General features: G+C 35.2%; 1 protein-coding gene across 1 annotated transcript in view; it reads right to left on the minus strand.

The window, feature by feature from the left end:
- STXBP5 (syntaxin binding protein 5 (tomosyn)) overlaps positions 1-18,194 on the minus strand; it is a 100,846-nt gene that overhangs the window by 10,608 nt on the left and 72,044 nt on the right. Inside the window, exons 18-21 of the mRNA XM_009999976.1 lie at positions 13,308-13,373; positions 9,784-9,843; positions 9,648-9,695; positions 2,945-2,995 (exon numbers count right to left, since the gene is read on the minus strand). Coding sequence (XP_009998278.1) covers positions 2,945-2,995; positions 9,648-9,695; positions 9,784-9,843; positions 13,308-13,373 — 225 coding nt within the window. The remainder of the gene's footprint in view (positions 1-2,944; positions 2,996-9,647; positions 9,696-9,783; positions 9,844-13,307; positions 13,374-18,194) is intronic.

Raw genomic sequence — 18,194 nt, forward strand, 5'->3', positions numbered from 1 at the left:
CTGAATTTTAGCTAACTCAAATGTAAAATATGGATTATAAAAAGAAACTGTCAACCACTCAGATGTTGACATCCGAAGATTTCACATATAAAAAAATCAAATCCAGAGTAAAACAATGAAAGATATTATTTGTTTAATAATTTTTCTAATGACCACAACCTCTTAAGATGTTTGTTTCTTCAGGCTTGAATAGGTACTTAATGTTTTTTCAACTCTAATATGGATTAATCAGTCTGAATATAATCACGTTAACTGCAACAGGCATAATATTGAATGTGCATTTGTTGAGTTGCATCTGGTTGAATGTCTGAAGAGCATGTGTACAAACTCCAGAGCATTGGAATGGACAGGAAAAACCCTGTAAAAATTAACTTGTCAGACAATACAGGCATTGAGGTCACACGACATTCATTCAGGAAAGAGAACTGGGGGTAAGGAGTTTGAACACATTAATGTATATAATTTATCCTGAAGTCAAGAAAGAATGTATGGTTTGTTAACAGAGTAGTTTCAGATGAAAAAGAAACAAAAGTGTGAAAAGTCAGCGCACACCACTTCATCAGGATGGAAAGATAAGGCTCTTCTGAGAAACTAGACCAAAGGACAGGACCTATGGTCCTGTCAATGGTACCTAAATTACCTGGATTATGACACGGAATGGTGTAATGCTGACTAAAGCATGTTCAGGATAGCTTCTGTTTTAGAAAATGGAGGATAAATACATAAGTGCATACTTTAGATTTTGTTTTGGCTATTTAGGGAAGGAAAGGGGTAGGTTAAAGATCTAAAGACAGAAAAGAGGAATTTGAAAGAACAAGATCACGGAAGAAGAGGTTTCAAAAAGCCATGGAAAAAACAGAAAATGATAAGGATAATGAACTTGGGAGAAAGTCATTTCAGCTGTCTCCTGGAGTCAGCAGATACAGCTATTGAAGTGACAAATAAATACAAACAAGCTGACAATCTTCGAAGCACACTATGCAAAAGCTCTCCCGCTAGAAGACAGAAGTAAAAGAGAAAAAACCTGGAAGAATTTTACATGGGATAAAATGAGGCATCTAAGTGCAGATATCCACACAAGCAGAAAATCAAGCAAAATCAGTTAAAGGATATTACAATTTGGAAGCTACCAACTATTTTAAGTATACCAGTAATGAGGTGACAAAAAAAATTCATTATTTCAGTAGAAAGAACACCAGATATTTAATAATGTAGAAAACGCTGAAACTTTTTCAGGATTGGAAAGTACTGAAAGACTTTTCAGCACTCTCTTTTCTCTAGTCTTCACTAAAAAACAACAGCAAACATAATCAAAACCACAACAAAACTTCAAAGTACTTATTGCTATCAAAGAACTGGGAATAAAACAGTAGAATTAGAATGAACTGGATTAATATTAAAGTATAAGTGGGGTGTAGTTTGCAAAGTATAATAAAATTCACCCTAAATTACAATTATTCCTAACCCATTAGTAAATATTGTAAGAAAGACTACACACAGATGGAATAGAGAAATAAAAATTTCTGTTCTTTTGTGCTACAAGGCCATAGTAAAATCCCTCTAGTGCTGGGCCCAAGATGAGGAAAAATTCCAAGTGCAGAGGAGATTAACAGAAGTAATTCTAGATTCAGACAACATAACCTAGAAAAGGATCTTTTGTAAAAAAAAATATCTGCAAAAGCAAAGATGAGAGACATGATGACAGCTTTCGACAGCATGAAAGATTGTTAACAAAAAGACAGGGAGTTGTCCTTGTTCATTGTGGAAAGGATGAGAAAAAGTTAATAGGGAAGCACGGAATATTGATTAAATTATAGGAAGTCTGTATGACTACAAAACATTGGAACTTTCTGTCTGGGATTTTTCTAAAAACTTATTTATCAGAGGCTCATGAATAGATGAGAGGTTAGATTGTCAGTCATCTGGATCCTTGCCACGGCAATGGATTAAATGATCTCTGAGGGCTATTTCCAGCTTCACATTTCTCTGAGTGGAGCAAGCTGTAATTGTAAATTGTAAATCAGGGTGGTCCAGCTCAGCCTCAGGACATCCCAGCACCATGGAGTCCTTCCTTGATGAAAGCAGCAGCTCTCAAATACACAGTTCTGCAGCTGCCAGTCTGACCCTGGTCTGTCTTCTGCTGGGATTGTGGAAGCAGTTCTGCTGGAGGAGGGGAAGCCAGCTGTGGCAGGCAGAAGGGAGCTTTCTCATGCAGGCTGCATCTACTGCTGTAGGTCTACAGCTGTCCCACATCTTTAGAGAGGAAGGCAGGGGACTGGATCTGATCTACAAGCTGCAAGTCAAAATACTAAAAACCCCAAATAAAACTACTAATTTGTATGCTGCTTTAAGTAGGCAATATAATGACCTTCAGTACTACAGACTTAACAACTGAACTACTTCTTATACAAAAAGGTAGTGTGCTTTTTCAAGAAAAATAAAATGCTCAGACTGGTCATCCATCCAAACAGCTATGTATTATTTTCATTTAGAGAGAGTGGTCAAAAGATAATTAACATTTGTAAAATTATGTCCAATGATTTGTTGAGTGGACCTCAACATATCCTGTTATCCTTAAGATATTTCATTTTTCAATTTAAAATGTATCAGATGGTTGTAAACAGGCAACAATTTTCCTTCCATGACCTGCTTATTCACACTTTTGCTATTACAGCACTTATGATAAAGTGAGTGACAAGTGCCTAAAATCTGAGGAAAGTGTGATAAGCCATGTACAAGATTTGAAGGCTTACCTTATGATGACAGCAATGACATTTTGTGCCTGAGAGCCCCCAAAAAGAGTGGAATTAAAATTTTAGTTCTACACTTCAGATAAATGTAACACAAAGTCATGAGAGTTTACATAATTTAGGACTCTTATTTGAGCATACTCACATTTTGTAAAACAGTTTTAGAAAAAATAAAATCAACTATGTAAACTTACCTAAATCAGGCTTTAACTCAGTTGGCAAACTTAGCTTCCTGGACATCTTTGCTGAAAAGTGAAGTATATCCTTTTTTTAAAAAGAATAAACATGATTCTCCTGGCCCTTATTCGTCTCTCAGTATTTAATATATCATTGTTTACTACAATAATTGCAGTACTTAACAGGATTTCTACTAAAGCAGAGCTTCCCTTCCACAAGGGATGGGTGTAAAACAAGACATGGAAGATACCAAAATCCCCAATTACAGCATTCTATGATTTTTGCCAAGCTTCATTCCTCCTTAGGCTTCAGGCAGGATTGGATTAATTTTGTTTTGACTCCACCTCAAGTTTTATCTCCTCAGGTGAGTGGACAGAATACAGACTCTTGGCTATTGCGAGAATATGTACCGAAATTTACATAAAGCTAACATCCCATCCCCTCCTTCTGCCCTACTTCCTGATTACACCTGAGATATTTAAATCAGAGAAAAGATGAACTTCTAATTATGCTAAAATGTTAATCACTCATAAGAAGTGCAGCCTTAAAAGAATAAAGACATCATGGGGAATAATTATGACATCAGCAGCACACAAACACTTGCAACGCTGTCAAACAAAGGCAGTATAATTTTGTCAATATTGCTGAAGTAAAAAATAGCACTTGAACTTATCCCTGACTTGGAAGATTAGTTTTTGCAGGAATGGAAATCTTATGATCCATTTAAAATGCAGTCCAATACTAACAAATGCTAGCATAATAAAAGTCACTCAAACTCATAGCCATAGATCCCTCTCATATTTCTTTCAACAATCTCTGCAGAAGGAATGATTTTTTTGTAGCTTAACTACTAGACCAGTGCTTTACCCTGAATTTATTTCCCAGCCACATGCTTGAATTTTGATATAAAATTTAATTCTCCATTATCACTATCAGGGTGATACTTCTCTACCTAAAGCAGATATAGAGAACAGCCTCATAATTCTAGGACTACCTTGTAATGGATCCCAGTCATAAACCAGCCTGAATCTTGCTGCTTCTCTCAGATAAAAAAGGCAATAACTCATTCTAATTAAAATTCTAACAGAAATCACTCTTTTCTATGCATCCTGAAGAACAGCATGTGATTTAAAGTTACTTCCAGTCCTTCAAAAAGTGAAATACTTCATTGTATCATCAATTATACTCATCAATATTGCAAATACTAGTTATCTGAATAGTTGAACAGTTTTATTCCTGTCATACATTATAAAAGTTTGAGAATAAGACTCCAGAAATAATCTTCCCATTTCCTTCACATGTCAATGTTATAAGGTATGTCCTATTAAAATCAAACTGAAATTACTGCTTCTCAGAGTGAAATGCTAGTCTCTTTAACCTATTTTAGTGCATGCTGAAACTGCAAGGGGCAGTCTGCCTGCATTTTCCACCCTCATCCTTAAGTTGGCACTGGCATCTACCTAGCTTAATCGTCAGGCCAAAACACATCTAAATGGTTTCTGCCAAGGGTTGTTTTTCAACCAGGTCAACTCTTGTTTCAGATACAAGCAAAAAAACACACTATAAAACAGCACTAGTGACCAGAAATACATCTTTTTGCTGTCAGCTGGAACTTGTATCAACTTGAAAAGAGATAATTAACCTTTATCTGGAATTGTGAATTAAAAGTTGTGTGTTCCTTATCCTGAGACTTGTTTTCTGTGTCAAATATATAAATCATAAAGGCTGAAATACTGAATAAAAGCCCACAGTAAGCCCACAAAATAATTTTAGTTATTTTTGGCTTTTCACAGCTTTTACAAAACAAATTTCTCAAGAAATTTTCTACAACAGTGATCTATGCCTCATTAATAGAACAAGAGTATAGATGGATTATTAGAAAGGATGTCATTCCTAGAAATTGTGAATTAATATGCTATGCAAAAAAATACATTTAAAAAAACCCCCTAATACGTCAACATTAGTCATTCAAATGTAAATAGGAAACAAGAACGTATTTACATAGCAGTAGTGCCACCTTGTGTTTAAAGAAATAAGTGCCTAAAGATGCCATTAGAAAATAGGAATATTTTGTCAGCTAGGCAGCTTTTAAACTAAAATTACTTAGTAGAAAAAACCTTGCTTGTATTAATATCTAGCTTATGGTTTACAGTGTTTTTTGAAAGTTCAGTTTTGCTGTGCCTCAGATGAAAACCAGCAGCATGCTAGACAACTTCTACAACACAAAAGATACACATCAGAGAAATAGAAAAGGTTGAATGGAGATTTACAGAGCAAACACACCATAGCAGGCTTTTTACACAAGTCACGCACAAGGACACAGGTGATGGATACTGCTCCTGCTGGGTGAGGCTGACCTCAAGGAGCTGTCACAGTTTAACACCTCCATTGGTGGTGGTCAGTGAAGCAGTTACAGCCAAGACTACCCTTCTGCAGCTGGTGTGAGACAAGACAGACTGGGGAGCTGTTTCGCTCCTCCTGGCACCCTGCTGCTCAAGGCAACGATCCTTATTATGATTATGTTTAGACCTACATTTAATACTCCACTACATTAGGAAACCTGGAATCATACGCAGGCACATAGGTATTCCTCTTGTTGCTAATATATATAATTAAATGACTACCAAATGAGAGAATACGATAGTGGATAACTGTTCAAAAACAATGTTCAGGATTCTTGGACATTTCTCATAGGTCAGGCTTGAGGGGGCAGGTGTTAAAATATGAAAGGTTACCTTGGCATAGTGTGTTATATTTCAGCATAGCAGGTTCAACCAGCTCAATGAAGAAAATTTGAAGGCTGAGATATGACTGAACTATCAATACGAAGCTGTGGCTTAAAAGTCAATTACAAATTATTTGCAGTGGTTTATCCTGATAAGGTATTTTACAATGTATAGCACATAATTTTGAAAGCTATAGAGTGATTTCTCACCCAACAGCCTAAACCCTTTTAAAAAATCCTCTACAGATTATACAGGAGACAAGTGTCTTGGTGTTTCGACAGACTTGAGAACTTAAAGCCTATTTCATTGAACATTTCATGAGAAATAACTAAGCAGCTTAGAATTTGTTAAAACATACCAAAGTTTCCAAATTATTCTAAATTTGACAACTACACAGAAATGAAAGATTTACATTATCAATTGCAAGATGCTTAAAGAATTGACTCTTCTATTGCTCACAGTAAAACATCAAAATAGTTTATCAATGCTGAAACGTCTAAATTTGATATGATGATAATAAAACAAATTTATAAGATAATACAAGAAAATGTACTTGATACAACAAAAATTAGATCAAGGTACTAAAACCACATTGGAAGCAACAGCCTTACTCTGGCATTAGGACAAATGGTATCTTATTATAAGTAACTTAAATATTTGATTCCATGAAAACAACATTTACAGCCAATGGCTATAGCACTGTTTGAAAAATTTAGGTGTACACTTAGGATGTAACAAATCGGAGAAACCTTATTTGAATAGTAACAGCAGGGATTATAGAAGTCTGGAGTTAAAGCTACTTTGTTTAGATCTGTCCACTAGTATTGTTTGCCATTTAAAAAAACGTATGAACTGCTGAAAACAAATAAAAGCAATTTTCCTGAGAAGTATTTGACTGGTAGCCTGCTGAAACAGTTATGAAGGTCTCAGCCTCTAAAGTATTATTGAGCACATTTAGTAAAGCTTCTTCTAGTAAAGGGATGTTACAATACCTCTTTACTTCTGATCCGATTTGTAGCTACGCATTTAATCACACATATCTTTTCATGCCAAATCATTAACTAACTAAAGTTTGAGTAAAACACCTAAAGATGTTGGTTCCAATCTCGAAAATTTTCTATAAAAATGATACAGTCTTAGAAATTAAAAGCTTCCTACTAATTCTTCTTCCTGTATTTGGAACACTTCTCTGTAATACTTCTCAGCACATTTTACTTATACTTTCAATTATTTGCCATTCCTAAGAGAAATAGCTGTTTTTAATAACAGTATTTAATCACAGTATTTTCTATAACTTCCAGAAACAGTTAGTTACATTTTGAGGTTAACTGCAACTTTTCTAAAGTTCACCTCTGATAGAAACAAAAGGGAAACATGGCCAAAAGAAAAATATTCAGAATAGATCTTTGAGTTACTATCCATTCCTTAGCACATAACATTTACAACTAAGTATTTAGAAAAAAACAGAAGACTACTGATCTTAACCATAGATGTGGCAAAGCTGAAGTGCTGGTACATGAACCATTTATATTTTATTTATGCTATTGTTTCAGTCAGGTAATTGTTGATCCTTTAACAAAGCAAGAATCCTTGTCTGATACTATCACTAATTATAGAAATCTGTAGAAATGAAGATGTGCCTAAACAAGTTTCAATAAAGTGATTGACACTGGCTTCATATTTCTAAATGCACATTCATTATGTTACCACTTTACAGGCCTATTCCTGAAATGAAATTACCTCTCACTTTGAAAACAGTATTCCCTGACTCACTGTTCCCATGTGACAAAACACATGGGAGTGATATTAGCAGCAACTGAAGTTATCAATGGAAATAATTCTTGTTCTATTTCACAATCCTTTTGACAGGTTGTATGACATACATTGACAAAAAAATGGAAAGAATCCGTGAACAGATTGAACTATGCGCCAGTGCAAAGAGCTACAACCATGAAATACATGAAATTCACCCATGTGAACACAGCTGATGGTAAACAGTTTGTATCAGACAACACTAAGTTAAGGACAGTGACACATTTTACAAAACTTGTTGTCCATTCACATTTAGTTGGCAATTCAGTTTAAAACAATGAGATGCAAAACCATGCAACTATTAACAGCAGAGGTGTTTTTACTTATGTGAAAGAGCTTAGAATGTAGGTTCAGAAAGACTCATGCAGAGTAAACATGCCAGATAAAGTACAGAAAACATGGCAGTGGAAAAAGCATTCAGTGCACAGAATCAAGTCAATCAAAACTCAAACAGAACGCAGATAAAATAATTGTCAATAAACTGCAAGTTGCACTGGGAGATGCTTATGAATTACACATCAAACACATTATTGTCTCAATTAACTCTGCATTTAACTTACACACTGAAGAATGCATCACTTGTAAATAATTGTTTTGCTTTTTTAGCTGTGAAAAACATTCACAATACTTTCAGTGGAAAGGCTTCAAGCTGAAACAGATGTCAACAGTTCTACAGAACTGTCATTAGCTTGTTTTATTAATACTGTAACATTACTCTTAGAAAAGAAGTGGGAAAACAGTGAATTCACATGCAAACTTAATATGTTTTTTTGCACAAGATAGGCTGTCCTAAGTTTAGAAGAGACTGCTTTAGAACAAAAGGGAAACAATTACCTCACCAGCAGGCATTGATCTAACATGCACAAGATTAAGTGTTGGTTTTCTCATTAGAACGGAACGTAAGTTTCTAGTTAGCCTGAATTTCATTTAGGAGAACATATCAATCAATACTCATGTAAATGATACTATTTATTTTTTTAAAATTACAGATTAATTGACATAATATATTATTTACAGCCATTCGCTTTCTTGAATTATATTCAGGCTTCCACTGTTTAAGAACTGATCATCGCTACTATTTCTGCTATCACTGCAAGGAGGGCTCACCATAGTACCGAGCAAAGGGCATAATCTTGCTGTTTCTCCTTCCATAACTCAGATTCCAAAGATGACTTCACCATATCTCATTGAATTTAGAACGATTCTTTGCCTCAGCTACTGAACTACAATGAAGGTGATCAATGGTTTAGGATAAAAGTTGAATTGCCAAACAGCAAATCAAAGGGAGAGTGTAGGAAAAGAAATTTCTTCCTCCCTAGTCTTAAATGCGTGGTTCAACACAATGTATTAAATAGTTTAGCAAGCAGCTTTACTATAGAAATTGGTTTCAACCTTTTGATCTGACTAAAGAGATAAAATGAAAACCTCCTACAATAACATACTCATGTACTAAACAAAACCACGATGAAACATTAACACAGTGATTCTGAAATTAAAATAACCGTAGCCCAGTTAAGTCCCTTCCCCAAAATTAAATCATACAGTCTCTTGCCTTCATTTATTTAATGACCCAGTTTTCAGAAGCAGAGTTAATTTTCATTCCAATCATAGAAGGGTTCAATCTACCTGCATACAACATATTCCAAAGACAATTTTGTCACCAAATTGTTACCTATAGGGTATTGTGTCACTGGTGGAAGTAAATACCATTCTGGAACATTCATGGGGAGTATAAATGACCAAGTCCTCTTGCAGGTGATTAACATAACACATCCATCTGGACCATAGTCATATGGAAGTTTGACCATACAGCTATGAATGCAACATATACAAAGATATTGAAACAGACACATGTTCTCAAAGAGAGTGTCACCTTTGCAGAAGTAGTGGAATAATGTTGTGCCTTGCATAGACTGAACTCTTAGTATGGATTAGAATTTCACCGATCCAGAAAGGAGAGAAGTGCAATTGAAAAATCAGAGAATTTAATCCACCAATATCCTTGATTTTTTTAAAAAAGCTATTGTGCCCAGTGTATTTAGTACAGAAATAGCCCACAGAATTACCAATTAGCATAAAGAATTAAAAATTTGATTTTTTTTTGTTGTTGTTGTTGCTGAGTTAGTGTTGCATAGAGTAAGGCACTGGATTAGGAACAGAGTAGAATTTTTCTAGTTCCTACCTATGTCATTGGCTACCATCTTGGAAAACTTTCTGCTTTTGGTCTTCACTGTAAATAATATTTAATAAAAAAATCAATCTAAGTGTATCAAAGGATGAACTGAAGAAAAAGACTATAGAAAATAAAAATACTGTACCCTTTTCTATAAAATTATTCATTTTTTGGTCATCATCGGAATTGTTTGGTGAACCAGAACCTATGAGTGAAGACAGAATGAAATGGATACACAAACATATACCTTTGACATAAAACCAATGTATTAATACATGCTTTGAGTTTAAGGAAGATACAAAAACATAATAAAACACCAAATACTGATACTGGTATTCTCTGTACCTGTACCAGATACTGTAAAGTCCAAAATATTTTCGTATGACAAGAATTCTGCCATACTGAGATTAAATACAGAAATTATAATGCAAGATACAATGATGCAAGTTTACTGCTAGAAATATTGTCCTCATTGAATAAAATGTTTACATTGAATAACTAGACTGCTGTACTAATCACAGTTCCAGGCACAAAGATTAACCAAAATTATGATTCATGGAACACAGCTGTAATAATAAAGTTTTGAAAATATTTTTTTCCAATGTAGTAAGACCCTGTTAGGCCACAGTTCTTCAAATATTCTACAGACAACTCAGACTGAATGCTGTCACCTGGGATTCTTCTGAATCCTTAATACAGAAAAACCAAGAGTGGCTACAGATCACAACTGGAAGGCTTACCATTGTAATGAAATTAACAATTCAACTAAAAAATGCCAAATGTAATTGGATTTTATATTGTAGAACTATATGGTTCCACAATATATATATTTACATTGTAAAACTATAAAGAAAAGAATGCAAACATTTGGACACTCATTAACATAAGAACTTGACAGTTTACAATGCCCTACAGTGTTTTATGCATCAGATAAATGCCCCCAGAGCCTAAGCTTATTACCCTTTAACTTCCTGAGAAAAAGGAGGACATAGCTATTATTTCTCTTCCATTTTCACAGTGCTTCTCTAGTTCTGTGTTACTAGAACTGCAGGATACTCCCCTAACTCGCACAGGCAGATAATCCCCTTCACATTCCTCTCACTGAAGGAGGTTCAATTGAAGCTAGCTTTGACTTCTCTTCACTGGGGCATGGAAAAGTAGAAGAGGTGGAAGATCTGGATCACTTGAGCAAATGTAGACTTCAGCCCAAAGAGTGGCTGGCCTTTTTTCCGGACCTTATTCTAACAGTCAAAGCCAATCTGGCCGCATCTGGAGTATTGTGTCCAGTTCTGGGCCCCTCAGTTCAGGAAGCTCAGGGAACTGCTTGAAAGAGTCCAGCGCAGAGCTACGAAGATGATGAAGGGAGTGGAACATCTCTCTTATGAGGAAAGGCTGAGGGAGATGGGTCTCTTTAGCTTGGAGAAAAGGAGACTGAGGGGTGACCTCATCAATGTTTACAAATATGTAAGGGGTGAGTGTCAGGGAGATGGAGTTAGGCTTTTCTCAGTGATGACCAGTGATAGGACAAGGGGTAATGGGTGTAAATTGGAGCATAGGAGGTTCAAGGTGAATATCCGGAAAATTTTTTTTACTGTGAGAGTGACAGAGCCCTGGAACAGACTGCCCAGGGAGGTTGTGGAGTCTCCTTCACTGGAGACATTCAAAACCCACCTGGATGTGTTCCTGTGTGATGTGCTCTAGGTGACCCTGCTCTGGCAGGGGGGTTGGACTAGATGATCTTTCGGGGTCCCTTCCAACCCCTAAGATTCTACGATTCTATGATAACACACTCCATTACCAGTCTCACCCTCCAATTTTAAAGCTAGCAAAAAGCAAACTTCTGTACTAGACTATTGTCCTCTTAACTGGAGAGCCTCTAGACTGGAAAAAGCTCATTTAAATCTGGCCTCTGTCCTGCACCTCAAGCTCACAAATACTGTGCAGTTGATTTCTCAGAAATGTTTCCTCTTACCTATGTTAAAACAGAATGCCATTTTCAAACTTCTTCCCAGTCTTGTGCTCTTGCCCAATAAAGCTGTAAACCTTAAACTAAACCTAAGGAGCTGCAGCTCTTCTTTCTTCACAAATATCACCAAATTGTTTCCATGTCAGGGAGATGCCTTCTTCCAAGTACCTTTCTCAAAGGAAAACTGGAGAAGCCTGCATGAACCTTATCTCATTCACTGAGAGCTGGGAGGAGAGGACAGAACCAGGGGCAGCAAGGCACTGTCTAACCCTGTTACACAGGGGAATGCAGCAATGGCTTTCCCCCTCCACCTTTTGCATATTCACTATTTTTGGACTTTAGACTTGTTTCTCTTTAGTACTCTGTGTGTGTGCCTAAGACATTTTGGACTCTTCAGAGAATATTCTGTTCTCCAAACTTCCAGATACTTGAGACTGATTTCTGCCTCTGCAGGAATAGGAATTTTGCCTTAATTCTGTTTCCTTTCAGGACATTTGAATCCATATATTCTAAGTTGCTTCAATTTTTTGCTCCTCTTAAAGAAATATCCACATTGCAGTTATTTTTAACCTACTTCAGCTAACACAACTCGGACAGGAGGGAGGTAGGCAAACGGAGAGGGAAGGAAGGCAAACTGCTAAATGTAGGATTTTTCCATATAGACCTTGATTTTCATCTTTCTGTTAATGGAAACAGTGAACTGGGTTTTAATCTACTCTAAGTTAAGAAAGAAACCGTTTAATTCAAATTATACAGTGTTTTGAGTTTTAGTTGGACAAGTTGGAAGGCATTTGGGCTGAAATTTATGTAATGCTGGAGCAAGGGGAAAAAAAGATATAGATTAAGGGTTACAAGTCATTAGCTGTTCATTGAACACTTTACAGCATTCTATCAGAAACTAGACTTAGCTTGTACTTTTTAATGGGGCAAATTCAAATACCTTAGTAACAATCATCATCAGCTGTACTCTGAGTACAGTTTTGAATGAAACAGATAGACACATTCCTTTGAAAGTTTTCTCAGAGAACGATAAAGATAAGTGACAATTTTTTAATTACTACATGAAATATTAATCTCTAATACTGTATCTTGATATGCAATACTAGGCATTTACATGCCTATAGCCTCAAGTATCCAGTATTAAACAAAACAAATATTATTGCATATTGCTGAAGCTTTCATTTAAAATATTCACATACAGTATTGGCAACTAAAAAAAAAGGAAGGCGGGAGTGTTAAGTAGGGATCTCCTAATCAGTAAGCATGGCAGCTCCTGCAGATCTGTGATTCCAAAGAAAAACAGTAATTTACCATTTCTGAGGAAGCAGAAGTACCCTAGATCTTCTCACAGAAATAATCTTTACCACTTTTGAGGACTCTGAAACTCATTCACATGAAATATTACAGGAATCTGTGCATCTCTCATCGATGTTTCAAATTCCATTGTGCACTACGTTCCCTGAAGCATAAATATTTCAGATTATGTCTCTCTTCATTCATCTTTATGACATATCCCTATTGAATCTCTTAAATCAGCCTTGTTCTGAAATGCAGTTGTGCAACACAGGAAAAATTACGACAGCTCAAACAGTTTGTGAGGAGACAACAGGTTTTACATTATTACTTAAGTAGTAAATGTTGAATTAAAGCATGCCATCTTCTGGGCAAATCAGCAGCTGAAGATCAGAGAAAGCTATGATTACCTGAAGTGGGAGATTTGCAGCGATCCTCCGGCACCACCATCCCTTCGTTAATGTCACAGAGACCCGCTGGAACACAAAACCAGTGTATAATAAATACAGCTGCTGTTCTGTCCTCTCTCTCTCTCTCTCTGCAGTTTCAAACTTCATTCCTTATTGGTTACAAACCATCCAGTTGTGATAGAACTTGTTACGAATTACTGCTTTGTCTTTTGTGGTTTTTTTTGGTTTTTTTTTAAAATAAGACATTATCCATAGTGACTGTAGAGTCACTTATTTCTTCCTAGTAAAGTTTTCTTTGCAAAAAGAAAGCATCATCAAATTTCAGTGAAAACTACCATATTTGAAACAAGAAAGACTTATGGGAACAGTTAATCTAGATCCTATAGACATAGGTTAAGTACAAATATAATTTCTAGCTTGAAAAGATCCTAGGATTATATTTAAAAAGTAACTGCAAAAAAAAGTAATATGAAAGAGGACCTTGAAGATTACAACCATATGTGCAGCACTACATGTACGACTACAGTGCCTTTTTTCAAATTATTTACCTACAGCTTTGAATTTGTTATTGCATTGCCAAGTCCATTTTCCAACAAAACTCCTTATAGATGCCGATTACAGAATTTAGGTTCTAGGGTGCTTACAAATGTGTTCTTCTTTCTATGGAGGAATTTCACTAAATTCTTGTATCATCAAATCTGAGCATATGAATAACTGCAATATATTAATATCTAAAAGCTCATTCCTCCCATTTCAGGGAAAAAAATAGAGCATAGAAGTCCACAATCAGATGCTAAAGATGGAAGTTGCCTTGTAAGGGTTCCAAATACTATTCCATAGCAATAACTAGAGGTATACAAGAAATTTTTCTATTTTCATTTTTGACAAGAAACTGCTGTCAAGACTGGCCACTATTAAGAAAAGTTCATTTTATTGATATTTTAAGGCTATTAATGCATATTTATGTTTATATAATAAAGATTTCTTTCAGAAATTTCATTATGTGATACTAATGCAAATGAGCATGTAATATTTAACAGTAATAGTTGCAAAATATTTGTTAAAATGAAAAGTTCTCGCATGCACACAAGTATTTCAAAGAGTCAAAAAGCTTGAGAGGTGTAATGGTAATGGCTAAGGCAATAAGGGCTTGCACATGCAAAATCTGTCCATACAGCTGTATTCTACATGATCACTAGTGCATCTGTACACATCTGTTAACACATGACAAAAAAAAAAAGGGGAATGGCACTATTCTTCGATCTGAGCTTTAGAATTTCCCAATACAGAAAGCTAGTAATTTAAAGGAAAAATGGTTCTCCTGACATACCAATGTAAAACACATTAAATGTATGTTGTATTCAGTTGCAATTATACAAAATAGTATTTTTTAAGATTACTAAGAGCATTTATGGCTTAAAACCTCGAAACTCAATGACTAGGACTGATGTGAAACTCTTAAATGACCTTCAGGCTTGGTTATGTCTACACTTAACAACAGTCCAGGAACTGATTTAAATTTTAAAAGGTATGGTGAAGTCTCAGCTGGAAGCTGTATCTTTCCAGGACACCAAAGATAGAAAAGAGCCTTTATTTATCTATCTATCAGTAAATCAATGAGTACTATGGGATAACTGTAATACATATTCTCCAACAAAGTATTATTTGACCTCTGAAAGCACAGGAGTTTTAAACTTGTAGGACACTGTTTTGTACTAGACAGGGTTGTGTAAAAAGATTTTTCAAAAATCTGGGGTTTGCTTTCCTAACAAGCAATATAACTTTTAGATAGCAAAAGTGTTGGGAAGACAAACCTGCCCTGTGCTTTTAGAAACAGCTGTGTTTCTAGATCATGTTCCTTTGGGAGCCAAACTGTACAAAATAAACACACAGTTCAGGAACTTGATTTCCTCTTTTCTGTAAATATTTCTGTAAATATCTTAATAAAAAGAGTTTAACAACTTCTCATACTAGTTTTCCTATGAAAAGTGAAATCCTGCAGTGACAGAAATAGTCTTTAGATGGGAATAAAGTCACAGAGCTATATGCTTGATTTCTTCTTAAGAAGTCTGGAGACTATGATTTCATTAATATACATCTTTATAAATAACTCATATCAATCAATCCAACACAAAACCCCCAAAACACTAATCATAAACCCATACACTAATTTTATGCATTAGATAAGATTTATACCACTAAAGAATAAGTGGGCATTATGGAAATAATAATGGCACATGAACCTTTGAAACCTAAGCATAGTCATGATTGCTACTATTTAAGAGAAAGAAGGGGTGACGATAATAAAGACAAAGTTACTTTATCTATGACTGTATTAGTAATTAAACTAAGCAAAGAATAAAAGGAATTATCAGAGTTAAGTCTGTGAAGTATGAGGGTTAGTCCATGACAAATGAGAAGAAGAAACTGATGTAACAATGGTTATTGCTGTTTATCTTAAAACCTCAGGTACCCTGATAACAGCAGTATGTCTACTCACAGTAATACAATTCTCCTGGAAAAGTTCTTATTTCAGGCTTAGGGCATATGTGCAAATTGGTATGGATTTCAAAAGCAAACTGATCCAGGATTTTCCATCTCAGAACTACAGAAACTACAACCTGACTTTTCCCATGTCTTTGTGTTCAAATCTTTGAACACAGAAATATGGGAAAGTGACATTCTAATAGCCTTTTAATCTCTCTCTCTAAAATCTAGTAGCAAAACCAAAGGAAAATTCCAAAATGAATAAAAATATTAAACACGGTCATTAAAGACAAAAATCACCATCTTGCATTAAAACCTCTAGAACTACCGTGGAAATTCACTGATGTATAAAGTAAGTTTCATGAGATGTTAGTTAGTTTTTCACTTAAGCTTTAGGCAGATGCATGTCTGAAGAAACTACAACTTGACTAGGAACCAGCTTAATTAAAAACTACAAGTAGAACTAGCTATGTCTGAAGATACAAAAGTCAGAATTAAAAACAATTAATTTGAAAAATGGAGTAAAAAAAATAATCCCCAAATCCAACAATCAGAATTTCTGATTCAGTTTCCAACTTGGCTTGGCCACAGCTGATGCTGGTCTAGTTTAGTTGATGTGTAAGCTGATTCAAATAGAGTTCATGTCCAGATTCAGTTCAAGGAGGAAGGGGATAGGGGAAATAGAACAAACCACTCAGGAAGAATTCTAAGAATGTATTTTTTTTCAAGTCTGACTCAACCTCATCTGAAACTCTTGCAGACTACATTCAAAAACACTTTTTGATCTATAAGAAGTCTCATAAAACCTTTTAACTCCCACCAAAACTAAGCTGCTAAGAGTTAAGATTGGTGTCCTATGTGAACTTCATTATGTAACTAAGGAAGGAAAACAATAACTGCACATAAGTTTCGCTCTTCAGTCATAAAAGTACGAAATCTGCTACAATTTGGTACTAATACTGGCTTTCTTCTTAATGGCTACTGTCATCTTTAGCAAACAGTATATCAAGCAAAGGACTCTCAACAGTCTAAGTCTCTATTGTGTATAGAATTTTCTAACACTGTAAAGCTTTTACTTATACATGCTGTGTCTTCTGGCACATGGGCAAAGCTGCTTCACCCCCCAACCCACTCCCTCTATTACTACTTGAAGGCAAAGATCGACTTTATTTTCATCCTTGACAAGCATCTGATGACACTGTCTAAAAGGCCTAGACAGAACACATATACTGCATGCTTCACAAACTATAAATTGCCACCCAAAACATGTGAGTAATATACCTGGTATGATCACTGATAAATTCCAAAACACGATCCCAACTGGGAGCTTGTATCTGTAGAGCTAGCCTGAAATGACAGTTTACAGTCTAGCTAGTGTAGAGAGCCTTGTCTCTAAATAGGTGCTGCTTTAAGACGGGAATCTGAATTTCTTTTCTGAGTAGAAAAAATAAGATGACAGAAACATACATCATATTCTTGCAACACAGGTGAAGGGAAAATTTTGCATTTTTAAAAAGTCCTTTTAAATTTTCAATTGGTTGATTAGGACATACCATTTACTAAATTATAAGTATGTAAACAGAAACTGATGATCCATTAAAATAGACATTTTATTCTGGAAAATACAGAATAGTAGGAATCTTAATGAGGAAGGCCAATTCTTGCCGTGTTTTCTGGGCAAAAACCTACAAAAGTGGTTGAGTAACAGTATGTTTTCCTAATCCCCTTTATATTGAAGTAATTTTAGTTTTGGTTCTGTCAATCTTGGGATACAATGTACCATAACAATATGCTGTTGCATACTGACTGAAACTGAATTAACGTAAGTAATGAAGAACTCTTGTCTGACATAGGATGGTATAGTGTTGTTGGTTTTTTTAAGAATACATTGTGGTTATCTCAAAGATAACAGGAAATACAATCAGTTTCTTTAACAACCTCATTAAATACATAACCAATTTTCCTAGGAAGATTGAAAAATTAAGTACTAATACTCCTTTTTATAGAAAAATATATTTAGAAGTATTAAAATACAACATTTTTAAGAATGCAATGAAGCCCTGTCTTTTAAAACAAAACCAATGAAGGGTAAGTTCCTCATTTCTTTGAAGACACTAGACACAGATATAAATGTTCAAAAAAGGGAGAACACAAAATCAGAGTGTTCTGACTAACTCTAATAGATCCAGTCCTATAAATATAGCAAAGGATCATCCTTTCATGTAACAGTCTTACTATTTGTGGACAATTACACAGCAATAATGCTTTATCATTTAAGCTATTAAAGTCTGGGCAACAAATACACTGAAAGAACTACAAATAATAGGAAACATTGAATGCTAACTCTAGAGAAATTATTTTCAGTTTTTTAAAAAGACTGTAGCTCCAGCTAATCAAGGT

The sequence above is a fragment of the Chaetura pelagica genome, unplaced genomic scaffold, assembly GCF_000747805.2.
Source record: "Chaetura pelagica isolate M959 unplaced genomic scaffold, ChaPel_1.0 scaffold135, whole genome shotgun sequence".
Classification (NCBI taxonomy): Eukaryota; Metazoa; Chordata; class Aves; order Apodiformes; family Apodidae; genus Chaetura; species Chaetura pelagica.